Raw genomic sequence first — 27,224 nt, forward strand, 5'->3', positions numbered from 1 at the left:
AGGGGGAGCATCGAAAGGGGTCAAGGGCCCAGGTTTCTCTTTTTACAATGGACAATGTTGAGGCGTGTTTGCTCAAGGGCAGGACCCAGTAGAATGAGGGTGAAATCACAGAGCACAGATGCAAGGGCCAGAGAAGAGGCGCTTCCTCACTTCCTCCATCTCAGGGGAGGGAAGGCAGGCAGTGGATGTGGGGTGAGAAGATGAGGGAGTTCCCTCTTGATCGCTTCTTTTATTTCAGCGGAATTGATTGCAAATCCTTTAGCTGAGAGCGTGGGAGGAAATGGTGAGTAGAAGGTCTGAAGGGTTAAGAGAATGAGTGAAATACTCACTTTTCCATACCAAGAAAGACAGTACTGGTGCTGCACCCACTGCATCTTTTCCCACTGCCTGGGGGTGGTGCCAGGTCTGGCTGCAGGGTTTGTCCCTCCTTCTGTACTCAAAGCTCCTGGCCAGACCTGACCTATGAAGGGGACAAGGAGCAGGGCTCCAAGACCTCATCACTCAGCCCTTCCAAAATGCCTGGGCACGCTGAGTACACACTGCCCACCTCTTCCACACACCCACCGGCCCTTGTCCTTCTTTCCCCTCTTCTTTAAGGCACTGGACAGGTGAGGCAGCTCTGACAAACAGGCTCAAGCCGTGTAGGGGCAGAAAAGGCACCTAGTATTTATTCAGGACCTACTGGGTAGCAGGCACCGCATCTCATTTTGGTTTTGCACCAAGTCAATGAGAAAGGTTGAGTGACTTTCTCAAGTCAAGACTCAGACCTCTGACTGTAAAGTCCTGCCCTTCCTATGACACCATTTGGCCTCCCTCTGGAGAAGGCAGATGTGAGCTTTCTCCCTGAGAGCTGCCATCAAAGACCGCCCCCCATCCCACCCCATGCCTCTGGTCCTAGTACTACCTCTGAATTGCCACTTCTATTTCTATGACTCCTCAGAGCCACTCAGGAAAATGTGGTGAGGCCTCTTATAGGCGTCCTCTTCCCCTCAGGAGCCTGCCAGGCTCCTGTACCTCCTCAGATGAAACAACGGGCATGCTGCCCAGCTCGGGCCAGCAGCTCAAAACCATAGGCAAGACATTCATTCATTTTGTCCACACAGAGGATGTGACCTCACAGAGGATGCCCAGCAAAACTTGGTCTGTCACCACACACCAGCTCACCGCCCACCTCGTACTTCTGTGCCTCTGCCTGTGTTCCCACGACCTGGAATGCCATACCTCCGACCCCCTCTTCTCTGCCCAATTCCCCTCCCTCCAAAGGCTGGTTGAGTATCTTTTCTTCTTGCAGGCCCTTCTTGGTCATCAGCTGCCCCTCCACGCTGCAGTCCCCCTCTACCAGTCTCACAGAATCACTCCCTGCTGAAGTATATCTCATAGCATTCACCATGCTGTCCTGAACCCCGGCTTCCTGGCGGAGGGGGTGACTGGGTCTCCCCTTTGTGTCCTTGGCACACAGTGCCTGCTTCCTAGGAGATGCTGGACACGCTGTCATTGCACTTCAGGGTGCTTAAGACGCTGGGAAAGAGAGCGGGCTTGATGCAGAGAGAGCAGAGTAGGGATTCTGGTGAGGACCAGGTAGGTTCGTCGGGGGGGGAAACGAGGAGAGCTTTAGCCATAGGCTGGGTTAATGTCGCACATCCCAGTGGCTCAAAACAACAAAGGTTCATTTCTCACCAAAGCTACACGTCCCTTGTGGGCCAGCAGGGGGGCTCTGCTCTGTGGTCACTCGGGGACCCAGACTGAGAGGGCAGTCATCACATCTAACAGAATCACACTGTCACAGGGGCTGGGGGGGAGCAGGGTGTCTTGCCTTAGCAATTAAATGCTTTTGGTTAAGAAATCACATGGCCCCGCCTAATCAGAGGGTGTCAAGGAAATGGAATTCTACTGTATGCCAGGCAGGGGGAAAGCTGGGAATCCTGGGTGAAGAACAGGAGGTCTAAGGGACGTTTCTCCTAGTCCTGCTGTCAGAGACGGCAGGGCAGCACCTCCGGGTTGCACCCAGCAGCTCTGGTTGCTTGCAGGGAGGGGGGTGGGCATCAGTAAGTGTATCTATGTGAGCACAAGGCAGTTCTCAAATGGGCTCCCTGTTCTGGTGTCACTGTACTAGGGGTGGGGCTGCCAGAGGAAACCACCAGGTGTGGCCATGGGGAAGTCCCTCCAGCTTTCTATTGAAACATGGAATTTCCTGGCTTTAACCATTTCTTATCCAACTGCCATCTTGGAGCTGACGAGAGCCAGGCAGACCTCTTCAGCCTCCTAGGGAACTTGGTTTGGGGCAGTGAGTCCTGAATGGGCAGTTGGCACACCTGGGTTCCAGCCCCAGCAGTCTCTGAAGATCATAGGCAAATTACTGAAGGTGTATGAGCCTCAGTGCCTTCTGTAAAGCGCTTTCCAGTTGCCCATGCATTTCCAAATATACTGTCCCATGTCACTCACACAGCCAATGGTGTCATGTTACCATTCTCATGCCTTGGGTGAGAAGATTGTCTGGCAGGGGTCATATGCTGTGCTCAAGGTCATACTGGAGGACAGTGCTTGCTCTTGGACCTCTGCAGGCTCACTGGGAAGATGAGTCAGATCCAACTTCTAGAAGTGGCTGGTCATAGGTCCTGGACCTGCCCTGGACCCCTGGGTGTGGGAAGTTCGTTTTCCCAGGCAGCTCTCCACTTGGTTAACTGGCCCAACCTGCTCTGTAGGGGCTGAGTCTGAACTTCCGTGCTCCAGTGAACCACGGGAGGTACAGAAATAGCATCCAGTGGCCCACCACAGCCACTCAGCCTCAGTGCCCGGCCTCTTTGTGGCTCAGACTCTGGTCCTGTTGCCTCCACTTGGGAACCCAGAGCATCCTCTTTCTCCTTCCTGCCGGGGGTGGTGGCGGCAGCCCAGTTGCCTCTGTCTCTTTAAGAGAGAGAAAGAACGAAATCAGGAAGTGTGAGAGAACTGAGAGCCGGCGGCGGCAGGGAGCTGAGCTGAGTGTCGGCCTCTGCTCCCAGCTCTCCCAGCTCCCAGGGTGGCACGCGGCCACTTCAACTGGCCCGTCTTCGGGTTCCCAGGGCCCGTGGCCACCAGGATGCTGTGGGTGCTGCCCATGAATGACAACAAGCCCTGAAAGCTCTGGGGGCGCCACGCAGTCCCACAAGCCTGCATGCCCCACAGCCGAGATGGGGTGAGTCCATGGGAGGGAGGGCGCTGAACGGGGAAGCCGGGGCGCCAGGCAGCTGCAGGACAGCGCTTAGCAGAGCGCCGGGGTGCTGGCCTGTCAGCAGCTGCTCTCCCGCCGGCCCACGTCCCCGCCCTGTATCTCTCTGCGGCTGCTGCTCCTCCCCCCCACCCCCAGCGGCGCCCTGTGCGCCATCTCAGGTGGGCACCCTTGCCAAGGACTGCTTGGAGGCCCGTGAGAGGCCAGGAAGGAGTGGCGTAGAGGAGAGCAGCAGCCCACCTACGATGCTCCCTTCCCGGGCTCTGCTCCCCAGCACCTGAAGCCAGCCTTCAGCTCTGCCTCTGTACTATTCTTCTGCCTGGCTTCTGGCGCCTGCCCTCACCTCTCCTGGGGTCCTTCTCACTGGCCCAGGTCCTGGGGGTGGGAGTGGTGAGGAGAGTCTCCTGGAGCTGGGGAATTGGGCTGGAAACCCCCAGCTCTGTGGGGGAGGGTGACAAACAGGAAAGGGTTAAAGGGCTGGGGCCAGGGGCCTTTGACAGGAGACTGAGAATCAAAAGGCGCCCAGGGGTGCCTCTCATCCGCCCTCCTCTTTCCGGTGTAGCTCAGCTCCTGGACTTGCCACAGACAGAAAACATAACACACACTTGCTGGGGAGAGTCTTTGCCTGATCGGGGGCTGCTCAGAGCACCGGGTAAGTGCTTTCAGCTACTGTAGAGCCTGGAGGAGGAGGAAGGTGGGTGGGGCGACGGGCTCCCGGCTCCCATCCATCCAACCGCTGCTGTAGGATAGTGAGCCCTTCTGTGCACCAGCTGCTGCGCTGGGAGGCACAGAGCACGCAGACCCGACCAGATGTGCTGCCCATCAGCTCCTAAGCATAGCCCTGGCAGGGCCAGGAGCAGAGCCCAGGGCATGCCAGCCTGTCTAGGTTGTGCCCTCTCTGCCACACTGCCCATTCCTCAGACCTTCGGCTGTGCTCTGCCCCAGCACCAGCCCTGGGGAGGATTTTGAAGGTGGTGAAATCTCCCCTGGCTGGGCCCTTGGCCTTGATTTCAGGATGCTCTACCTGGTTTCACAGCCCCAGGCCCGCGGGCTGATTCCTCCTCAGCCTCGGAGGGGAAAATCTCACCGACTCATTCCTGCTAAGCTATTACATTGTCTTCAGAAAGACTCTCAGCCCCTCAGCTGCTTCTATAAAATGCAAACACTAATACATCTTCTGAAACTGGAATTGACCTCTGATCTCTCGAAGTGGCCTCTGGCTCAAAGAACTGACCTTCTCAGGATTTCCATTAACAAAAAACAAACAAAAAAGATTACAGAGAGAAGGCTCAAAGCTAAGGAACAGTGGGATTCCAGGCATGGCGACCCGAGGATTGACAACCTTTCAGATGATAGAAGAGGAAGCAGCCCTGTCTAGTTCAGCCTCATCTGAGAGTATTTAAGGGGTGGTGGCCCTTCTTATGCTCCTCCCAGTCATCCCATAAAGACCAGCCACGGCCCTATTCTTCAGAGAAGCACCGAATTTAACTTCTGAGGCTACACTCTCTGGAGCCAACTGCTTGAGAGGGACTGGCCTTTGGAGAGAAGAGGATGAGGGCAAAGATGGGGAACAGAGTTGTAGAGCGGTTTCAGATCCTCCCGCAGGCTCCTGAGCTTTTCGACTTGATGACCTCCTGCCTCTCCCACCCCCTCCACACACACACTCACGCTCATAAGTACGCACATATGTGCTCACTCACACACACTCACACTCACACACACGCTCCCTCCACAGCAGCGCTTTCTTCTCCTGAGCAGCTCTGACCTGGCCACGTTAGCTGACAGCAGCAGGAAGTGGTGGGCCCAGGCGAGCAGTGGGGAGGGGCTCCAGGCTCGTGTTGCAATCCTGGAGATTTGTGGTGATGTAGTTGACACTGTCTGACCTGGGGCTCTTCCTTCAAGCACTATTTCTGCTTCCTGGGACAATCCCAGGCCTGGATGCCAAAACCCCCAGAACTCGCAGTGCCTGGGAGAAGTGACAGGGAAAAGGGTTTGTCTCCGCAGAATGGTCTGTCTGGGGAGGGCGTTGACAGGGACCTGGGGAGTCGGGACAGGTAGAATGCCCTGCGGTGGGACAGGCCCCAGCTGTGGGCTGAGGGCCCAGTGGCTGTGCTTCTTTTTGGAGGAGTTACTTAACCTTTCTGTGCTTCACACTTCCCCTGCCCCCTTGCCTCTGGAATGGCCACATGGAGCCCTTCACGGGGTGGTCTTGGGCAGAGCTACTTGTCGGGTCACCAGTGTCCACCCCAGGTCAGGGGTGGAATCCTAGACCCCAGTATGTTCTTTTTCTGCACAGAAGGTGGCCGGCCAGCTGGGAGCAGGAGATGCAGAGCACCGTCAATTACCTGTGGCACACGGATGACCTGCTGGGGCAGGGGGCCACTGCCAGTGTGTACAAGGCCCGAAACAAGGTAGGATGCAGCCCAGCCCACCCCGGCCCCCTCACTGCCAGGAAGTCGGCCCCCAGTGGGCATGAAGGGTGGCGTGCAGGGTTCTCTGACTGTGTTCTGCACCCTCTGAAGTGGAGCAGAGGTGTGGGGAACTGAAGAGGGCTCCTTGGGATGAAGCTTCTGTCAGGCACGTTTGGGGGCTGGAGAGAAAGGGATGAAGACACAAGCCAACATCCAAGGGAGGTGGCAGCAAATCTAGGAAGAGCAGAGGTGGGAAGTGGGACTCGTTTGGATTTATCCTGCCTTTATTCTGATTGAGAGCTGTACTGAATACGAGACACACTGCACTATCTTGTACTTAAGAGCTGAAGCCAGATAGAACGTTGCTGCTAAGGCCAGGCAGTAGCTGCCACTGAAGTTACTGTCAATAGCAATAGCAGCAGTAACAACAAACCGTCCCCTGCAGGGTATCAGGTGTGCCAAGCTCCTGTCATCTGCCAGTGCCGCAGGACGGGCTGTGTACCCTCTGAGGAGGGGAAGGAGCTGAGGGTGGGGGGAGCCCCCATCCCCAACCAGGCTGCCTTCGCTCGTCCCTGGGGTTAGGCTGGCGGGAGCGGCCGAACGGAGGCCTGGGAGGGGGTGCGCTCCCAGGGCAGGGGTACCATTTATGTTATCCCCCATGGCAGAAATCCGGGGAGCTGGTTGCTGTGAAGGTCTTCAACACGGCCAGCTACCTGCGACCCCGCGAGGTGCAGGTGAGGGAGTTTGAGGTCCTGCGGAAGCTGAACCATCAGAACATCATCAAGCTCTTTGCGGTGGAGGAGATGGTGGGTCCAGTGCTTGGTCAGAGGAAGACGGTCTTGTCCTCGACTCTGACAGGCTGGGGAGGGTCAGGTCACATAATAATAGAGACTTGGGCACATGTTCATCAGCAGGTCGGCCAGCAGGTTGGCCAGAGAGGAGTAAAGGGTGTCAGGGGCCTGGGGGCAGTGCCTGGGAAGGTAAGGATGGGGAGTGAGGCCTAATCAAAGAAGGCTTCCTGAAAAAGGTGACCTCGGGCTCAGTTTGAGGCCAAAGGAAGGAAGGCCAGCTAGAAGCAGAGACCTAGAGAATGGGGGCTTTGGGCTCTAGGGTGAGCCACCCCGTCTTGAGGAAGGGGAGAAGAAGCGCCCTCCTCCCCAAGCCTCCCTCTGTCCCCTACAGGGGGGCAGCCGGCAGAAGGTGCTGGTGATGGAGTACTGCGCCAGCGGGAGCCTGATGAGTGTGCTGGAGGGCCCTGAGAACGCCTTTGGGCTGCCCGAGGACGAGTTCCTGGTGGTGCTGCGCTGTGTGGGTAAGCCCCTCCCTGACTCCCACCGGGGACCCCCTCCCCACCTCAGGCCAGCCGCAGACCCAGCCCTCAGCAGCAGGTGAAGTCCCAGAGGGGTATGGCATTTCTGGAACAAGTATCCAAACTCAGTAGAGCACTGGAAGCTAAGAGGCTCCCCATTCACAGACCTGGGACAGATGCTAATGAACAGACAGAACCCAAGGGTCTGATTCCTGCTAATCAGCAGTTTAAAACTCCAATTTCAGAATAAAATTTAAAATAGTTTGTACACCAATGTTCATAACAGCATTATTCACAATAGCCGTGAGGCAAAAAAAACCCAAATGTCACAGACAGATGAATGGATAAACAAAATATGGGATATACGTACGATGGGATGCTAGTCAGCCTTAGAAAGGACACATGGATGAGCCTGGAAGACATTGTGCTGAGTGAAAAAAGCCAGCCACACAAGGACAACTACTCTGTGATTCCTTTTACGTGAGGGACCTAGAGAGGTCAGATCCACAGAGACAGAAAGTAGAATGTGATTGCCAGAGGCTGGGGTGGGGGGATGGAGAGTGAGTGTTTAATAGGTGGAATTTCTGTTTGGGAAGTTGACAAAGTTCTGGAGGTGGATGGTGGTGATGGTAGCACAACAATGTCAGTGTATTTAATGCCCCTGATGTGTACACTTAAAAATGGTTAAAATGTAAATTTTATGTTAGGTATATTTTACCGCAATTAAAACCAATAATAATAATTTTTAAAAAACGATAGGGAGGAGAGTGCCCTCCTCTGGGAGGCAGAGCCGCCATCCCTCTCAGTTTCTTAGGGAACCCCAATGGGACCTCGACACCCCACATCCTTGGGACTCCCATCCTTTGCTCTGTGCCTGTCTCTGTTCTCCTGCTGCTCCTGTGGCCCCGTTGGCCCGTGAGTTGCCACTCTCTGTCTATGTGGATCCTTCCCCTGAGATGAGCCTTGACACTGGGCTGTTCCTGGCCAGAGCCACTAGCAGCCTTCCCTCTGTCCCAGTGGCCGGCATGAACCACCTGCGGGAAAACGGCATCGTCCACCGAGACATCAAGCCGGGGAACATCATGCGCCTGGTCGGGGAGGAGGGGCAGAGCATCTACAAGCTGACGGACTTCGGGGCAGCCCGGGAGCTGGATGACGACGAGAAGTTCGTCTCGGTCTACGGCACCGAGGAGTACCTGGTGAGCGGGCGTGGGGGACCCGCTGCCCGAGCGGAGGGCTTCCCCTGCAGCTGGCTGCCCCTCACCTTGTGACTCTCAGTGCCCCTCTGAGGGGCTCTGTCCAATCTCCCTGTGTCCAGCAGGGTTATCTCTCACCCCCTATCCCCAACCAGAACAATGTGTTCTGTTCTCTAAGGCCGAAAAGGCAATGCTGCAGCCTGCCCAGGCCTCCCCTGTTCAGTTAAGTCCTTGATAGGATCCTCTTGGAGGATGGAACCCTGCTGGTCACCACTTCCCCCAGGGCAGAGGCTGGGGTTTGGGGGAGGGGTGCTTTGGATCAGCACATGCCACACCCATTTTTGAGATGACAAAGGAGATGCATTCTGACGGTTCTGTTTTCTCCTGAAGGTGGGAGAAGGAGGTCTGAATGGGGTGCGCTCAGGCCCTTGCCCCCTTCCCCCTCCATGACAGCTCTCTGGTTCCCCCTCCTGCAGCATCCTGATATGTATGAGCGGGCGGTGCTTCGCAAGCCCCAACAGAAAGCTTTTGGGGTGGCCGTGGATCTCTGGAGCATTGGGGTGACCCTGTACCATGCGGCCACTGGCAGCCTGCCCTTCGTCCCCTTTGGAGGGCCCCGGCGCAACAAGGAGATCATGTACGGTGGGCCACCGGGCAGGGGGCGAAGGGGCGGACCCTGGGCCTTCCCTTCTGGTCCCTGCTGTGCCCCCTATTCTGCCTCTGACTCCGTGGTCCTCCTGGTCTGCCCCCCACACAGGCTTCTTTTAGATCCTTGGATATCAGTCCATCAAACAAGAGGCTGAGCCCTGCCCCTTCCTGATGGGAGAACTTAGTTCAGGGCTTCCCTTGAGCACCCCCCTCCGTTTGTGGCTCACCACATCTCAGCTGAGGCTCCCAGAGCGACTTGGCCAAGGTTGCAGAGCCTGCCAGGGGCAAAGGGGAAGGGCAAGGACCTAGCCTCCTGATCCCAGGTCCCAGGTCCCTCATGCTTTTCTGCTGTCTGATACAGAAGTAGCTGGAGACCGTGGCTGCTCCCACTGAGGGCACCACCCAGAGCAAAAGAGATTTAAAGTGGATTTGCAGGAAGGTCAATGCCCCTTCAGCTCAGGGGTCAAGCTGTGACTTGGATGGGGGCTGTCAGGGTAGCTGGACTTTGGAGGGAGGGGAGGTTGGAATAGTGAGGTGGAGGGGAGGCTACGGGGGCCGAGCACGGTGCAGGCGCAGGTGTGGAGGCAGGTGGGCACGGATGTGTGGTGAGGGTGCAGAGGAAACGGACAGAGGAGAGAGTGGAGAACTTGACTGGGGAGCATCAGGACAGCGAGCCAGACTCCCAGGTTCCATTCTCAGGGTGCCTCGGAGCAGCTGGGTGACTTGCCCCAGTGCTCTGAGCCCTCCGGGCTGAGTCCATCATCCCTTGAAGTGTGATGGCCTAGGGGCTCCTGCTGACTTGGTCCTGTCTCCCGCAGGTACCGGATCACCACGGAGAAGCCAGCCGGGGCCATTGCAGGCACTCAGAGGCTGGAGAACGGGCCCCTGGAGTGGAGCTACACCCTCCCCATCACCTGCCAGCTGTCCATGTGAGCGGGACCCTGTGGGAGGGGCAGACACAGACCCAAGTCTGGGCCGATGTCCTTCTCTCAGCTGAGGCCTGGCCCGGCGGAGCACCCTGTGTGCTGGCAGCTCGGGTACACCACTCTCCCTTTCTAGCCCCAGTTTCTCCATCTGGATGCTGGAAGACCCTTCCAGCTCTTCCTCTCCATCCCACCCTGCCCCAGCCCCTTGGCCCTGGCTCTTCAGGACATTCTCATGGAAGGCCCCTATTACCTACTTGCGGAGGCCAACTCTGGGCCCCGGCCCCTGACAGTCTCCATGTCCCGGGGGGCAGGGGGCTGCAGAGCCAGCTGGTGCCCATCCTGGCCAACATCCTGGAGGTGGAGCAGGCCAAGTGCTGGGGCTTCGACCAGTTCTTTGCGGAGACCAGTGACATCCTGCAGCGAGTTGTCGTCCACGTCTTCTCCTTGCCGCAGGCCGTCGTGCACCACGTCTACATCCACGCGCACAACACGTGAGTGGGCGCGAGCGAGGGCGGCGCGAGCCTTCTCTCCCCAAGCACAGGGGCGTGTCCTGGGCAGTGCTCTGTGGGCAGTTTAGATTTGGAAGCTTCTGGGTCCAATCTTAGTTTGGAAAAATACTAGTTCCACCAAGTTAAAGTTAAACAGGCCTCCTTGTTGCTGGACTTGAGAGATTCAGCAAACTTTATAAAGCTGATGCGTTATAAGTCTCCTGAGGGTGTGTGTGTGTGTGTGTGTGTGTGTGTGTGCTGGCAGTGCATTTCCCCAGTGTATTACTCATGGAACCCTGTATTTCTGGAGCATGCTATGGGACTAGGTGCGTTTTAATGGAAGTGTGGCAGGAAGAGATGTGAAGGCTTCTTGAGTTCTGTCCCCACTTTGTCTGCATCCACTATAAGACATGAGCTCTGTCCTTCATCTCCCCGCCCTAGAGAAAAAATCACCCAGTCCCTCCCTCTGAAAAGCAGAACCCAAAGTCTTAGCTGGGCTTTGGGTCACCCTGACCCCGTATCCTGCCTGCTGACATGCCCTCCCCTCCCCCTCTCCTCTCTCTGCCTCTGGTGTGTCTAGGATAGCCATCTTTCTGGAGGCCGTGTACAAGCAGACCAACGTGGCCCCCCAGCACCAGGAGTACCTGTTTGACGGTCACCTCTGTGTCCTCGAGCCCAGCCTCTCAGCACAGCACATCGCCCACACGACAGCAAGCAACCCCCTGACCCTGTTCAGCATGGTCAGCGAGACCCCCAAGGGGCTGGCCTTCAGGGACCGTGAGTAGGGCCACCCAGGCTGGATCTTTTCTCCCCCTCACATTCTCTTCCAAGGGGCAGGGGTTTATAATCCAAGATACTGATTCATTTTCTTGTGGGTGTTTCTTTGGGTCCCCAGTGTGCAGGAGGCAGATCTGGGTTCTAATTCTGCGTATGCCTCTGAAATGCCATGTGACTCAGGCTAGTGGCCTGCCCGACCTGCTTCACAGCGTCCAAAGATTTGGGAAAGAAACTCCAATGGAAACAGGGAGATGTGGGTTTAATGTGGTCTCCACAGTCTGTGATTGGTGGGGAAGCCTCCAATAGTTTGGTTTGGAGGAAGCAGGAGCCTAAGCTGCTGGAGAGAAGAGAAGGTGGTCAGGGGTCCAGAGTTTTGTCCTCCAAGTTCCGGCAAAAATATCACTCCTTATCATTTGAATGATGCCAATTTCATCCTCCTCTTCAGGGTCTCCAAGGCTGGGAGGGGAATTGACCTTGAAACCCCTGAGTGTGAGGGGTGCTTTTAGTCTATTTTCTGCTGTTGAGATGGGGCCTTGGGCATGAGGCTGTAGTTCTCCAGAGTGGACACAAGGGGGCAGTGAGGGACTGCAATTGTAAAGAAGCACATGGAGTGCATTTAAGGCTTAGAAGGTCAGGGCTCTAGGTGAGTTGGGAAGCTTGAGGTGGCAGATAGGTGGTGAGGGCTGAGTGTGAGCTGGAAATAAGGAATGATGAGCTCAGACCTCATCCAGGGCCGGACAGGCAGCCCCCTCAGACCAGGTCTTTATCTGCAGCTGCTCTGGACATCCCCAAGTTTGTCCCCAAAGTGGACCTGCAGGCAGATTACAACACGGCCAAGGTGAGGGGTGGTCCCCAGGTGGCAGGGAGGGGGTGGTTCATGCAGGGGTTCGGGGTGCGGGACCTGACCCTGCCCACCTCTGTGTTTCAGGGTGTGTTGGGTGCCGGCTACCAGGCCCTGCGGCTGGCACAGGCCTTGCTGGCAGGACAGGAGCTGATGCTTCGGGGGCTGCACTGGTTCATGTGAGTACCCCCAAGGGCTGGGTGGGGAGGGCAAGGAGCATGGGCAGGGTAGGACAGGAGACCCAGACCCCTTCCAACACCGCCCTGGGGCTGTGCCCATGGGCACAGTGCCCTCAGTCCCCTGGGAGGAGGCAGCTCTGACTCAGGCTCCCGTTGGCAGAGAGATACTCCAGGCCACGTGCAGGCGGACGCTGGAGGTCACGAGGATGGCCCTCCTCTTCCTCAGCAGCAGCCTCGGCACTGAGAGGTGGGTGTTCCGTTCAGGGTGGGGGCCGCAGCCGGCATGAGCCCCGCTCAGACCCATCAGCCCTTCTCTCTGTCTGTTCCTCACCCCAGTCTTTCCAACAGTGCCCCTCGCCTCCTCCCACCCAGAGCTCCCGACTTCCCTGCCATGCGAGAACAGAGAGGGCGCTCCCGCCCCATCCCTCCCCCCACCAGCCGGTCCCTCACCTCAGGGGGCCGAGCCTCTCTGCCCCAGGAAGGGGCCTCTGTCCTACCAGCCCCCCCTCTGAAGATTTAAACTGCTCACCTGCACCAGGCTCTGGAGCAGGGCTCTAGGAGAAGCACTCACACTCACACACGGTCCCCTGGACTTGAGAGGATGGAGACCTAGGTGGTCTCATCCTCCACACTCCTCCTCCTGCTTCCTCTGGGCCTGAAACTGTCCCCGCCTCCTGGGATTCCCTGCCCCAGTCCTTGGAAATCCACACCCTCCACTCCTCTGACTTGGGCTAATTAGGGTTACAGAAAGGGAGAGACTGGGGAGGAGGACATCAAGCTGGAGGGTCTGGAGATGAGAAGCAGGAAGACTCCACTGGCCGGCGCGCTGCTGAGAAGGTGGCAGGGGCTACGGTACAGGTGAGAGGTGGGAGCCCTGTGGCCCAGGGAAGCTGATGGTGGCTGGAGCCTCTCCCGGTGACAGGTGGTGGCAGAAGAGCAGAGACTGTGCCAAACACGCCCGGTGTCCTACCCGTCACGTCCCGCAGCCCTTGTCTTCAGGAAGGTCCTGGGAGTTTCCCAGGAGCAGGGTGACTCACTGCAGACTTGCCCTCCACCTGGCGCTCGGCAGCAGCGACGCTGACCGTGGGGTAGACAGGGTGGTGGCCGGGCAGGGAGGAGGAAGAGGAGTGTCGCCAGATGAGTCCCCGGCATGGCTGAGCCGCCTTCAAATGGGGACAGAGAAGAGGGGCTGCAGAGGGCAGGACCAGCCAGCAGCGCTGTGGTGGCGTCGCTCTGAGAAGACATCTGCCCAGGCGCAGAGCGGGCTTCCAGGGCTGGATGTGGCCCCAGGCCTGCAGACGGCCCTGGAGGACAGCCCTTCCCCAGCATGTGCGCGTGGCAGGACGGTTGGGTAAAGGGAGACGAGAGATGGGCAGACGCAGCCAGGAAGACCCGGAGGAAGGGAGGCTGTCAAGGCCAGAATGTGAGCAAATACCTGGGGTGGGAAGGCCCTATGCAGAGACATGACTGGAGGGGTGGGAAGGTGCTGCGGAGGTTTGCTGAAGCCACAGTCATCGTGGAGAATGTCCCAGAGTGGAACTGGAGAGGGACAGAGGGAAGGGGAGAGTGCAGGCAGGTCCTAGGGTCCAGATGAGAGGTTGGACCTCGCTAAAATGACCAACAAGGATCTATCCTAGGTTCTTGAGTGAGAAAGAAATGTATAGAGAGAGCATTGGGTTGTTTGCCCGCCTTCCCTGGGCTGACGAGTGTGGAGAGCGACAGGCTAGCCCCAGGGCTGGAGTGCTGGGGTCTGCTGTTTCTCCCGTTCTGGCTCCAAGGCCTCCTCCGAGGCGTGGTGGGTGTGGAGAGCTCAGGGTCAGGCAAGTGCCTGCTTTGAGGCCTGTTTCATTCTCCCACGAGGAAGAGCGCTGGGCCAAGAGTCAGAAGGCCCGGCCCAAGCTCTTCATTAACTCACTGTTAGCCTCAGACCATTGTCGCCTTTCCTACCTGGGCCTCTATTTCCTCATTTTCAAAACGAGAGGACTGGACGATCTCGGAGGCCTCCCAGCTCCCATGAGTAGCAATCTCGTTCTTTTCTGAACATGCTCAGACCTGTCGGTTCTCCTAAGGTCCGAAGCCACTAGCTCCTCCCACAGCAGAACCTGAAATATCTTAATGAGCTGAATTTCATGTTGGGAGGAGCCCAAGCACGTGGCACGAACTGGCCATCATCGCCAGCCTCCCCTACAGGGCGCTCTTCCTTCTGCGGGTTCTCCAAGACGCGCTCCCTTGGCAGTGTCCTTGCCTTTGTCCCAAAGCTCCCCGGCCCTCCTCAGCAGCCGCTGCCACCCAGAGGCACCGTTCAGGCAGCCAGGACTGGCTCAGGGAATCCCAGTGCTTCCCCACCCTCACCCCCAAAACAGCGTGTGTTTGTATGAACGTGTTCTCTAGTCATGTCAATTATCTCTGAGGTCTCTTTGATCCCACGAACACCTTTTATGGTAGCAGGAAGGAGGTTTATCTCCCCATTATACAGATGAAGAGCCCGAGGCTTGGAAAGCTGAAGTGATTACCAAGATCATGCAGATGGCAGGTGTGGCAGCCAAGACTAGGACTCGGTCCAGTAGGGTTGGGTCAGCCTCATCCTCTTCTGCCACCAAGTATCCCATGCCCTAAAATCCATCCGTGTGTTCGATAATTTGCTTGACACTCATGTGTGGAGTGCCTGCTGTGTGCCGAGCACTTTCTTGGGCACTGGAGATACACTGGTGAGCAGAGTGGGCAGTAGCCCTGCCTTCACGGGGCCTCCACCTCATTCCTAATTCTCTCCCCTCCCCTTCACTTCCACGCCAAAACACACAGGATTCTTTTTCCCCAGTTGTCATGGTTATAAAATCAGTATGTGCTAATTATACTCAGCTGGAAAATACAGATAAGCAAAAATGAGATTAAAATACCATATCCTACCACCCAGAGATAGACTGTCACTGCTTAGTCGTATATATCCTTCTCGATAGTTTTCTGTTATTTCTGTATGTTAACCTACATGTCATTTTCTTGTACGTGCTGTTTTATAACCTGCTTTTCTCAGCTTATGATCTCTGCCCCCTCCGTGTCAAAACATTCCATCTCATCTATAGTACCCATCCATACTCAAATTTGGTAATCCCCCAAGTGTTCTTTTCTAGCTGTTTTCATCCCAACCAGGATCCAATCCAAGACACACTTGGTGTCTGGTTGTCATGTTCTTCACGTCGATTTTAATCCTTCCCTCGAGGTTCAGCAACATGGCTGGGGTGACTGAGATCCAGGAACTGAAGAGAGCCGCAGAGCTGAGGTCCAAGCTGCGGACCGTGAGTGAGGCTGGGGTTGGTGAGGGGCTGTCAGGCGCAGAGCGGGGGGTGGGGGGTGGGGCTTCCCATCGGAGCCTCCAGCTGAGGCCCCCATGGGGGTCTGCCTTTGTGTCCCCCAGTTGGCTGAGGTCCTCTCCAGATGTTCCCATAATATCACAGAGACCAAGATGACCCTGAGCAACCTGAGCTCTGAGCTGATGAAGAACCGGGATCAGGTACATGAGGACAGAAGGTCTGTGGGATTTTCTTCTTGGTGGGGGGGGGGGGAGTTGGGGGGTGCACAGAGCACAAAAGGCCCAGTAGCCTCTTTAGGAGTCAGCCTGCCTTCTCCCTTATCTTGGCAAGGATGCTGGGGCCTGGGGCTAGGGGTAGGGGATCCAGGAATGTACAAGACCCTCCCATGAGACTGGCCAGAAGGAGAAAAGGATCTGGGGTCCCGCCTCCACCTGGGAGTTAGAGAGTGAATTACAAATATTAGCAGGTGCAATAGTTCTAAATAAAAGAATAATCGAGTTCCCTACCTCTTCTGAACCCTTGCTCTGTGTCAGACCCTCGAATAGGTCCTCCTACTTCTATCATTTAATCCTCAAAACAATAACAATACTACTACTCTTATGCTCCTTATATAGGTGAGGAAGCTCACTCAGGGAGCTTAGTTTGCCCCGAGACACCAGCCAATAAATGACAAATGACAGACGTAAGGCTCCGGGTCAGGTCTGCCTACCTCCAAAGCCTATGTGCTTGGCCTGCGCCAGGGATTTTCGAGCTCTGAATCCCCAGTCTCCCTTTAAACAGACAGAAAAATCCCCAGCAACCCTGCCCTCACAGCCCAGTGTGTGGACCCCCCGCCTCCCGCTCTGCTCTGACCTGGACGTGGTCCCGCTCCTGGAACAGCCCCACAACCCCCGCAGTCAGGGCCCTCGCAGATCCGCACGCCCGGTCCTCAATTCTGAATGCAGAAAGCTCTGAAAACCACAGGGTGTTTCTTCGCTGTTTTGCCTGTAAAACCTGACCTAAACTGACACGAAGCTCTTCCTAGTCTTTATTTATCTCACTTAGGGTGAATATTCTTACGGTTCTCTGAAGACTGAGGGTATGTGATGAGGGAGTACTGCCCCAGACCATGCCCTCCGGGGGAATTCCACAGTATAGTGTATGTATACGGGACCACCTTTCTCAAATCAGAAGATAGTTCTGAATTTGGAACACATCTGGCTCAAGCCCTTTGGATAAAGACTGGACCTGGGGTCTTGCCCACCCCAGGCGCCAGGAGGGCAGGGGTCTGGGGTCGGCAGAGTCCTGGGAACACACTTGGGCTCTGCCCCGAGTCCAGCTCCAGAAATAGCTGAGACAGGATCCTGGGAGGAGCTGCAGGGAGGAAGTGGAGCTAAATAGGCCCGAGGATGAGGGATCCTCATCCACAAACACCCACAAACACCCCCAACATCTCAAACAAAGTGTTTGTATCCTGAAAAGGGGAAGGAAGAAACAATAAGGACCTTAAACCCCAGGCCAAGAGGGTAGAGAGGTCATCTCCCGAATTCCCCTGCCTGCAGGCAGGACCAAAGACCTTGATTCATTCTTGTTTTAAACAAGGGTTGTTGATTCATGATTTAAGTCCCTTCTACATACCGGGCATTGGATATTCTCAGAAAGCACGACTTCTGCTCTTGCCAGGTGACAGAAGAGAAGTTTCTACTCTGCTCCCACACGCAGCTGCTACCACCAGGCTCTCCTGTTTCAGGGTCCAAGGCTCCTTCCCGGAGCCTGTTCTCAAGCCCTGTTGTGTAGCAAAGGCCACTTTCCTGTCGCCTGTCCTGCTTGGCTTCTTCCTGTGTGTGTGTGTGTGTGTGTGTGTGTGTGGAAGAGAGAAGGAATAAACACAGGAATGAGAGATGACTGGCTGGCTAACCCGAGGGTACCTCAAACAAGTTTAGAAACAGAAGAGTCACCCCCACTCCCAGATTGGCCCCACAAACTATGGCAATGAGGCTCCTATTGCAGGGAGACAGCTTCCCTCCTCCCACCGCCATCCCCTCCCCTCCCTCACCCTTTACCTGTGCTGTTTGATTCTTCCATCACCTGGTCCCTGTCTCGTGCCCACAGCATCCAGCAGATTCAGTGCTGTTTGGACAAGATGTATCTCATTTACAAACAGTTCAAGAAATCCAGGATGAGGCCAGGTGAGCCGCAAGGAGAGCAAAACACTCCTCATGCTCTCCCCTCCCTCCCTCCTTCCTTCCCTTGGGTTAGCTGGCTGTGCCTAACACTCCATCAGTGGCACTGCTGGAGGCCCACTACGCGGGTGGCGCTCTGTGGTGCCCGGGTGCCGCTGGTCTAGGGCAAGGTCGCTGCCTGCAGGCTGTGTGCACACCAGTGAGGGACATGAAGCCTTCCCACCTTTGCCTGTTGCCACATAGGGGCTCAGCTGAGGCCTGGATGCTATAGACGTGGTGGCCTTGGAAGAGACCCCTCACCTTTGCAGGGCACTTTACAGTTTAAGGAGTGTTTCCCTATCCGTTGTGACTTTGGCTCACTGAAGTGTTAGTCAGGCTTTCCAGAAAAGGAAAGATCGGGAGAAATACCAGTTAGTCATTAGTCCTGGCACTTGGCCTGCATTATCTACCGCCTCACAAAGACCCTCTGGGCAGGAGCAGCTCATTTACAGGCCCAGGGATGGGAAGCTTCTCGCCCATCATGGGGTAGGGGAGGGTCGAACCCAGGGCTGGGGCTGACGGCAGCGGGGGTTGTGGGGAGAGCCTGGGGAGGCTCCAGGTGACTCTCGGGGTTGGGGAGCTAACACTCCAGGAACCGACCGACCCTCTCGCCCACCCATGCCCCCAGCATTTCCTAACGTGCAGGAAATCAATACTTGAGGGCTTGCACCTGACTGCAAATTCTCTTCTGTCCCTAGGATTATCTAAAAAGCACTGTCCCATAGGAATACAATGCCAGGCACGTTTGTAATTTTAAGTTTGCTAGTAGCCAAAATTTAAAAAGTAGAAAGAAACAGGTGAAATTTATTTTAATAACATTTTATACAACCCAATATATTCAAGTTGTCATTTCAGCATGTAATCCATAGAAACAATTATTAAAGAGATATTTTACATTCTCTTTTGTGCTAAGTCTTCACAATCCCATGTGTATTTTACACTCACTGGCCATCTCTATTTGGAAGCTAATTTTTTAACAAAATGAAATGTACTCTTACCAAAATAATAAAGCTGTGTTTGATGGGGAAAAAACATTGTACACTGCTTCAGTTTTTAAATTTAATCAAATTCATTAAATTAAAATTAAAAATTCAGGTGCTCAGTCACATTAGCCGTACTGGCCACATTTCAAGTTCTCAGCAGCCACATGGCCACCGCATTGGACATGCAGATTCTAGAAGATGGGAGCCTCAGTCCCGCCTCTCGGTCTGACCTTGGAGGGGGGCAGCACAGGAGACAGGAGAACTGCGACTCCTATGTTCCCTGAAACCAGGGGGACCTTGGGCTCAAGAAGCCTGGCCTGACACCCAGTTGGCCACCTTTGCTGTGATTTTAGGAGACCTTCAGAGGCTTTTCTGCCTCCGTCACTGGAATTCTGTCATCCTATGACCACGACACTTCTGAGCACCTCCCATGCGCTGGGCACCATCCTATGGGCTTTGCGTGTTCTTAATTTATTTAATGCTCTAGACACTGTTACCCTCCCCGTTTTATAGATGAGGAAACTGAGACACAGGAAGGTTAAGTAACCCAAGCAACCTAGGTCCAGGTGCTTGTAACCACCCCATTTTACAGCCTCAAAAAGAGTTTGATCTGTATTGGTTTGTAAGAGTCCTTTATTAAAGTTAAAAATGAACCGGGAAGAATAACACTTAACCGCCAACACTTGGGGTGTGGAAAGATGCCATTCTGGAAAATGCTCTATCGTTTTCAGGGCACTTTCTCACTTTACCCTCACACCCATCCTGTGTGTTACATGTGATGGATGAGGCAAAATCACTTGCCTATAGCCCCCTGCTAAGAGGAGGCAGAGCTGGGCCTCATCCCAGATCGGTCGCTTGGACTTCATAAGTCAGCTGGCTGAGCGCAGGGCCCAGGACCCAGAGGCCAGGGAGGTGATTCTGCTGTTAGGGGAGTGGTGGGGGCAGGCAGCAAGGTGAATCTCCTCATCGCTTCATCTTGGCCTTCAGAGGCCATTCCCCTGAAGCCCAGGAGGGGGCAGCATGTCCCTAGCACAGAGAGCATCAGGAAGCTGCCAAAGCAGTGAAAACTTCAGCCCTACTGGCAAAAGTTCTCCTTCTGGCAAAAGTGGCTGGGCTGAGAAGCGGAGGTCGAGGGTGGTGGCCTGGCTCATCCAGCCCATTGCTGCAGAGCCCAGGTGGCTCTGCCTGCAGCCCGAATATTCAGGGATGGGGTCAATAGGCTGTAGGCATCAGCCACGCTGGGAAGGGGATTGGATGAGGGGTCAGGGCTGACCGTACATCCTTCAAGGCCCATCTCATCCACCACTGTCCACCTGAAGTGTTCCCCGAGCACCCATCCCTCCACTCCCTACACTGCGGGCTTGCCTGGCCTAGGTGGACCCCTACCTGGTCATGATGCAGTGTCTTGGGTGCTTGTTTCCCTCCGTTTGTCCTTCCCGGCTCCGCTGGGTTGTGAGCTCCGTGGAGCAGGGCCCAGGCTGCTGCCTTCACTTTGCAGTTGTTGCCAACCCTTGCGCCATTCGGTTCTGTTGACTGCTTGAATAGGTGACCTTGGCCCTGTCTGTTTCCTTCAGGGCTTGGCTACAACGAGGAGCAGATTCACAAGCTGGATAAGTGAGTGCCTGTCCCCCTGGCAGGCGGGTGAGCAGGAGGGTGGGTGTCACCAGGGCAGAGCGAGTCTCTGTGCCAGACAAGAGGTGGTAAAGGGCCCTGATCCCAGGCCACAGCTAGGCAGGAGGAAAGGGGGCTAACTATCTCTGGGGAAGGTTATCTGGGGCCAGGGGAGGGCGGTTTCTCAGCAGCAGTCTTGATGGAACTGGATTGACTTCTGGTGTGAACACGATTGAAGAATTTCTTTCCTTAGTTGTCCTCGCTGACTTACCACCTACTACTTCCTGCTTCTGGCCTCTGCCTGGGCTCTCCTTTGGGCTTCCCTCTGCTCCTCTGTCTCCTGGACACTCTATTCTTCCAGGAAGCCCTCCCTGATTTTACGCTTTTTTGGGGACTCACTCCCCCAGTTCTGCCCCCACCCTTGACTCCACACACAAACACACACACACACACACACACACACACACACACACACACACGCGACCATCTCTCCTTCCCTCTGGGGGCTGAGCTCAAGAGCGTGTGTGTTCCCTGAGGTCCATTGTCCTTCTCCCACATCCCTCTGTTGGAGTTGCTTTGCAGAGCAGCCGCTCTGCTCGCCATGATGCACATTCAGTGAGCGTCCTCTCCTCCTTGGGAGAGGCGGCCCTGCTGTGGAGCCGGGGGCTGGACATTTGGGTGATGAAGACCCAGGGATGCTAGGTTTATGCACAGGTGGCTCTGGCTTCTCATCTCTGTGCCTCTGTTTCTGTCTTTTCAGGGTGAATTTTAGTCATTTAGCCAAAAGGCTCCTGCAGGTGTTCCAGGAGGAGCGTGTGCAGAAGTACCAGGCATCCCTGGTCACGCATGGCAAGAGAATGAGGTAACGTTGGCCCTCACTCTTGAACTCATGGTTCCCAGGGCCCTCCTGGCCTGGCCCTTCCCAGCCTCAGACAGCCCTGGGCTTTGCAGAGCCCCGACTGAGAGAGAGGTGGTAGTAAAGGAACAAAAGAAAAAAAAAAAAAAGGGGGTGGTTTTTTGGCCTTGGGTGGACCAGGTAGTATGCTGGGTGATTTCTATACATTGACTCATTTAATCCCGCAATGTCTACCCTATACGGTGGATACTATCACCCCATTTCACAGATGAGGAAACTGAGGCTCAGAGAACAGGTTGCTTCCTTAATACGACGCCACTAGTAAATAGCAGACCCAGGACTAGCATATGGGTATGACTGCCTCTAAAATCTAGATTCTTTCCATGTCCCAGGTGGTTGTGTTCAGAAGCCCCCTCTCTGGGGAAAACACAAGATCCCTCTGGGATGAGGACAAGTGGTCTGGGAAGCAGGGGCAGGCAGAGGCCCTTATATAGAACCCCCCTCGCACACTGTCCCTTATAGGAGTTTTGGCTTCTGCCTCTCAGACAAGCCCCTTCCCCCTTCCCCTCCTGAGACAAGAGGGCAGTTTCCCAGGTGCTGCTGGTTCTGTGGCCCACATGACCTGTGGGCTTATTATGGGGCTGAGACTCAGACACTCACCTATCCTTACATTAAAATACAGTTTCCATCTCCCCCACCCAAGCCACCCCAAATTCTGACTTAATTGGTCTGGAGTAGGACTTGGATGGCAGTATTTAAATGCTCCTCGGGTGATTCTAATGTGTAACCAGAGTTGAGAATCGACCACTGGTCGAACCCCTCCAGGACTCTGTGTACGTTTTGTGCCGTGGGGCGATGTTCTCGCTCTCTCCCCCCACTTAGAGAGAGAAGAGAATTCATAACAGAGTCTTGACTTTGATCTGCTCTGGGAATGGGAACGTGGGCAGTTCCCGTTTTAAGTGTCCCAGTGCAGGCGGTCCCTGCCTCTCCAGGGCCTGACCCGGGCCCTTGCTCACCCTCACCGGCTTGTGTGGCCCGGCCTGAGACAGGCGTATTTGCAGCTCGCACTGCGGTTCCGCCAGGACCCTCACTAGCCCCGGTCAGAGTGCTCATCAGCATCCTTACCTGGGACAGGTGAGGGCTGAGGGCACAGCTGGAAGGGCAGAGGCAGTGAGGGAGGCCAGTGCCTGGCACCCACCAGCTCCAGCCTCTGCCACCCGGAAAGCCTCTCCTCCGTGTCTGTGTGGTGACCGAACTGCTGGGTGGGCCCCGGTGAGAGCGAGTGGGCCGGGCTCTGACATTTCTCTGCTCTCTTGAGGGTGGTGCATGAGACCAGGAACCACCTGCGCCTGGTGGGCTGCTCCGTGGCCGCCTGTAACACAGAAGCCCAGGGAGCCCAGGAGAGCCTCAGCAAGGTGGGGAGCTTCGGGACCCCGGGGCTGCTGAGGAGAGCTGGGCCAATCAGGCACCTGGAGGGCATCCGGGCCATTCCCCTGCCTCGGGACAGAGCTGCCCTCGACCAAGTCCAAACACTTTGGTGTGGATGGGAGGTCTCTGATCCACCAGTGTGGACGGCAATTCCTAGTGTTCTCAGACTGAAGGCCACTCGCTGCAAGGGCAGAGGCTCCAAAATGCTGAGACATCTCCCTCTCTGCCCTGTGCAGCCTGGGAGGCTCCCTGAGGGGGGCGATATGAACGCTCCTTGGTCTTCTGATCTGCTCTCCTAGAAGAGGCAAACTCAGGCCGCTCTGAGAAGCCACTTGCTTTGCCATCAGGGACAGAGAAGGGCTGTTCTTCAAGGAGCGAGGCCCGCATGCTCTTCCCCAGCCCCCAGCACAGGGCACATTCTGTCCGAGATGGTGCTGGGCTGCCCCCACCCCTTCTCCGCAGCTCCAACTGTGTCATGACAGGTACAGGTCAGACACAAAGGGGAGCTTGGCAGTCTGCACCCCTAAACACAAGCGCACACAGTGATGGTGCTTGTGCCAGGTGTGCTCCCAGGATGAGAAGGAGGGGCTTGTGGGAAATTCCTGACACTCCGGGGATGCGGGCTGGGGGCCACTGTATTACCCATTTCTTACCCCTCCCCACACCTCCGCTGCCCTCCACACATGAGCTGGTTTATCCCTTCTGACTAACGTGTGGTTCTTTCAGATCCTTGACTGGCTATCTCACCAGCTCCTGCAGGACAGAACAAAGGGGGCTCAGGCCTCACCACCCCCTACAGCTCCTTATCCTAGCCCTGCACTGAAGGACCTGGTTCTCCAGTAAGTGCCAGAGAGGGGGATGTGTGCATGTGTGTGTGTGTGTGTGTGTGTGTGTGTGTGTGTGTGTGTTAGGGGCTTCGCCTCTTGCCAGGTACCCGAGAGGCAGGAATGAGGCTCGGTGGGGCTGTGGAGGAAGGGGGGCCTCCCAGGAAGGGGTCTGGGCAGAGCGACTTGGGCCTTAGCCACCGCCGCCTCTCTCGCCTCTGCCTTGGACAGTATGCAAGAGCTCTGCAAGGAGATGAAGGTGCTGGCATCTGACCTCCAGGACAACAACCGCGTCATCGAAGGGTGAGGCCCCGCTGTGCGGGCGGTGGGGAGGCTGGGCCCTCAGACTGCCCTCGCCCCTGGGGCACAGGCCCCGTGCATGCCCACGCAGGCTTGATGACGGGGGCCAATATTCCAGTCACATCAGAGCCTTGTGCACAGGTGAGTCGGTGTCCTGACCAGGTGTAGGCTTTCACCGTAGTCTGGAGGATATGCGCCTCAGTGCAGTCAGAGATGGGGGCTGGGAGGCACGTGGATTTGCGGCTGTGTCCAGCTCTGTATGAACGTGGACTCTGCCTGACGCCCCAGGCAAACCGGCTCCTGTCACCTTTACGACCATCCTCAGAATGGTGATGAACCAGGAAACGCGGCACAGAGCTGGGGAGAACTGCGCGGGGCTGCAGGCCCAGTGTTAGAGACTCTGCATCATCACCTGATCGAGTCCCTTCCTTGCGGGGCGGGCGGGGGGCGGGCAGGTACTGGGGAAGATGCTGGCGGATGCAGCAGGGCTCAGCCTTTTGGATTTTGTACACCAGTAAAATTCACAAAAGAAAACTGGAGAATAACAGAGTGCCCAACTTCTCATATCACCCAGTAAGCAGAATTGAAAGGGAAAAAACCGTGCCATCTAGAAGTCCCACTTATAAGGTGCATTTTAACACCAAAGAGAAGGAAGAATACAATCTCAGAATCAAGGATGGTCCTCGCCCTGAAAATCAGCCCTGTTTACACATATATACACTCACGCGTGCGTGCACGCACCTCCCACATCCTCCCCATTGTCCTTATGTCTGTCACTTCCCCGTTTGGGAACCAATGGCACGGTGGAAAGAGTCTGCAGAGATTCCAACAGGGTTTGACCCTGACTCTGCTTCTTACCAACTGTTTGACCCTGAGAGGTTTGTTTGGCTCTGAGCTGAAAAATAGGCATAGTGATTCCTACCTCATTGTGTTAATGCAGGGATTAAACAGGATGAGATATGCAATGTGCTGGGGCGGGGAGGGTGCACAGAAGGGGGACTCACCAAATGGAAGGTGTTCCCCAGAGGTCACGCCGGCCTGGGGTGCCAGAATTGGGGCCTGGAGGTAGGGAAGCCAGGAGCAGAGCTCATGGTTGTTCCTAGAGTTTCAGAGGGTCCTTGGGTTGAGGAGGCATCCCTTGTTCCATTGCAGCAAGGGGAGAACCCATCCTCTTAAATGTCTGCAAAGAGGAAATTTGACAGCTTCTTAGAAAAACTTTCCAAAATAGCCCTCAGGGGCAGGAAGTTATAATTTTAGTGCTGACATAAATTTTTCTCGCTGTGATATATAGTCTTTTTACAGATAGCTCAAAATTTTATTTTAGTGAATTTTTACTTCCTTGTTCAGAGCTGTAACCAAAGAGCCTAAAGAAACAATTTGAATTCCTTTTCCCCTCCTCTTAACCCTTGGCTGCATTGGAGTCACCAAGGGAGCTTTTAAAAGTACAGATGCCTAGGTCTTGTCCCCAGAGACTCTAGGTGCGGCTTGGATTGGGGGATTTTTATAAGCTTTCCGGATGATTCTAACGTGTAGTCAGGGATGGGAACCAGAGAGTTCTTGTCAGTGGACACAGATGCTGCAAGGGGAGACCTGAGGATTCGAATTGCTTGGTGTTCTGAAAGCTGATTGTGTTGGGCCCTGGAGTATGGACTGCAGGCTTCTCTACCTGGGCAGAAGTTAACCTGAGCCTCTCTTTACAGGTTAAGTAGGGTCCCATCGGCTCCTGACATCTGAACTCTGGGGGGTGCATGAGGAATCCTGAAGCATTAGAATCATTCAGACACTGCTCTCCTGCCTGCACTGGGGGACCCAACACAGGATGATACCTGGTCGCATCTCATCAGCATACCTCCCTCCTGCCGGACGGCCAGGAGATGTTGCCAGCATTACCTTCCACTGCCTTTCTGCGGGAAGCAGCACAGCAGGACCTGGGGCACCAGGCCATCTCTACATCCTGGCCCCACTGCCCGGGCTGACCTTTGCATCTTAGTAGGCTCAGGTACAGCTCTTCTGTTGCCCTGGCCTGTATAGCTGAACCTGGCCGGGCTGTGGCGAGAAGAGGCTCCGAAAGCCCCTCCCTCCCACCCCTTCTGGTTTACAGGGCTTTGCTCCTCAGGGAACAGAAGAGGAGGCCTCCTGGGGTCAGACGACCTCATCTCAGTCTTCCCTCCTCTTAAGGTCTTCTACGTTGAACACACAGCCCTCTCTCTGCTCCCGCGATGTCTGAGGGTTGCCACACGTGGCCCCAGGCATGACAGAGCCCAGGTTCCCTTCCCCTCTGGTCTGGCTGAGCCTAAGGCTGAGAACGCAGGTGGTCGAGGCCGCGTGCCAGTGTCTCGGGGACCCTTTCCCCTGTCCCTCTGAGGCACCACCAGGTTCTGGGGTTTGTAGCCAGCGGTGTCAACAGTAGCCGTGCCAATTAGCACAGGCCCGTAAGTCCAGAGCCCTGAGGAAATCAAGGCCTGTGCCTTCAAGAAGTGAAATAAACTTGACATTCTTTTCTGTTTGAGTGGCTCTCACGGGCTGCATCTGGGAGGTGGGAAAGGCTCGGCTGGGTGCGCTTGGCAACCAATCAGGCACTGCACAGGGTGGGGATCTGTGAGGGGGAGGATTGGGAAATGGAGGCAGGACTGCTCACTTCCTGATTCCTGCCTTCCTCCCACCCCCCAAATGGGCCCTGATTTCAGGGAGGAGCCCAGGGACCATGCCCTCCTGCTGGGAGGGCTTGCCTTCCCACTCCCTCTCTTTTCCTGCTCCCTGTCATTTGGGGAGCTCTGTAACGGCCTGGAACTTGCAGAGAAGGGTCTTTTTTTTTTAACCTCAAATCCACCATCTAATTGCCTATTCCTTTCCCCCCACCCCCCCTCCACTGTTCAAAATATAGGCTGTGTCCTAAATATCAGGTGAGAGTAGTACTATGGGTCGTTTTGAACATTCCTCATTTTGCCTGGAAGCTAGAATGATGCCGGTGTGAGGCATTCAGATTTGTGCAAATTTAGTCCTTCCCCTGCAATATATCCAGCTTTCCCTTAACCAGGGCTGGACTACCCACCTAGCCTAGGGGTGGGGAAAGGGTGATGCAGTAAAGTGGCCCCACCACGGGAAGGAAAAGAGTGAGAAGCCCTACTTTGTGCTTTGAAACATGAAGACAACACTATGCTTTACCCGCAGATAACCCTAGAAATCCTTCCTGCCAATTTTTTTGGAGCCTTCACATCCTCAGAGGCTGTTCTAATGACCCAGCAGGGCAGAGGTGAGGAAGGCTGGGTCCTGGAGTCTGACATCCTCAGGGCTGCTTCTCTATGGAAAGATCAGCACCCTCTAAAGACCCGGGGGAGGGTTGCTGGGTTTGCTTGCATCAGGCCTAAGTGGCTTCATGTGTGCCATTTGGGCCTCATGCCCATGGGTCACTTAAGCCCAGTGGGTTCAGGTTCTGGGTTCTCAGGAGCCAGCTGCGGCTCCAATGGCCCTGGACACTGGGCCACCTCTGGGCTGCTCCGCCTGCATGAAGTTCAGGCTGACACTCATGGCTCTTCAATGGCCCTGCAGGGAAGTCCCACAGTGGACTTTCCCTGGCAGCTGAGGCTGCTTCTGGACCCCACATGCTTGGTGGAGCTCAGCAAAGGAGCTAGGAGATCCCTGAAATCCAACTGCAGATTTTTGGGGAATGATATGATCATTGGCTCTATGATCTCACGAGCAAAGCCCAGCAGGAGACATACTTGAAAGCTTC

At 55.6% G+C, this 27,224-nt stretch overlaps 1 protein-coding gene across 14 annotated transcripts; it reads left to right on the forward strand.

The window, feature by feature from the left end:
* The first annotated feature begins 2,948 nt into the window (after positions 1–2,948).
* On the forward strand, positions 2,949–26,007 carry IKBKE (inhibitor of nuclear factor kappa B kinase subunit epsilon). 14 transcript variants are annotated; one of them, XM_036848999.1, is made up of 22 exons: positions 2,949–3,172; positions 3,768–3,857; positions 5,502–5,616; positions 6,282–6,422; positions 6,799–6,928; positions 7,943–8,124; positions 8,598–8,758; positions 9,588–9,698; positions 10,007–10,186; positions 10,764–10,960; positions 11,734–11,798; positions 11,889–11,980; positions 12,141–12,227; positions 15,198–15,273; positions 15,393–15,505; positions 17,380–17,456; positions 20,047–20,086; positions 20,844–20,945; positions 22,258–22,354; positions 23,094–23,206; positions 23,423–23,494; positions 25,192–25,999. In XM_036848999.1, the coding sequence occupies exons 3-22, from the start codon at positions 5,530–5,532 to the stop codon at positions 25,223–25,225; spliced, it is 2,157 nt and encodes a 718-aa protein (XP_036704894.1). In that variant the 5' UTR covers positions 2,949–3,172; positions 3,768–3,857; positions 5,502–5,529; the 3' UTR covers positions 25,226–25,999. The 14 variants fall into 14 exon arrangements, 12 of the variants coding, with proteins under 12 accessions (XP_036704894.1, XP_036704918.1, XP_036704903.1 ...); XM_036849023.1 differs by having other exon boundaries at positions 6,282–6,350; XM_036849008.1 differs by having other exon boundaries at positions 2,960–3,172; positions 5,505–5,616; positions 25,192–26,006.
* The last annotated feature ends 1,217 nt before the right edge of the window (positions 26,008–27,224 follow it).

This window comes from Balaenoptera musculus, chromosome 1 (assembly GCF_009873245.2).
Source record: "Balaenoptera musculus isolate JJ_BM4_2016_0621 chromosome 1, mBalMus1.pri.v3, whole genome shotgun sequence".
Lineage (NCBI taxonomy): Eukaryota > Metazoa > Chordata > Mammalia > Artiodactyla > Balaenopteridae > Balaenoptera > Balaenoptera musculus.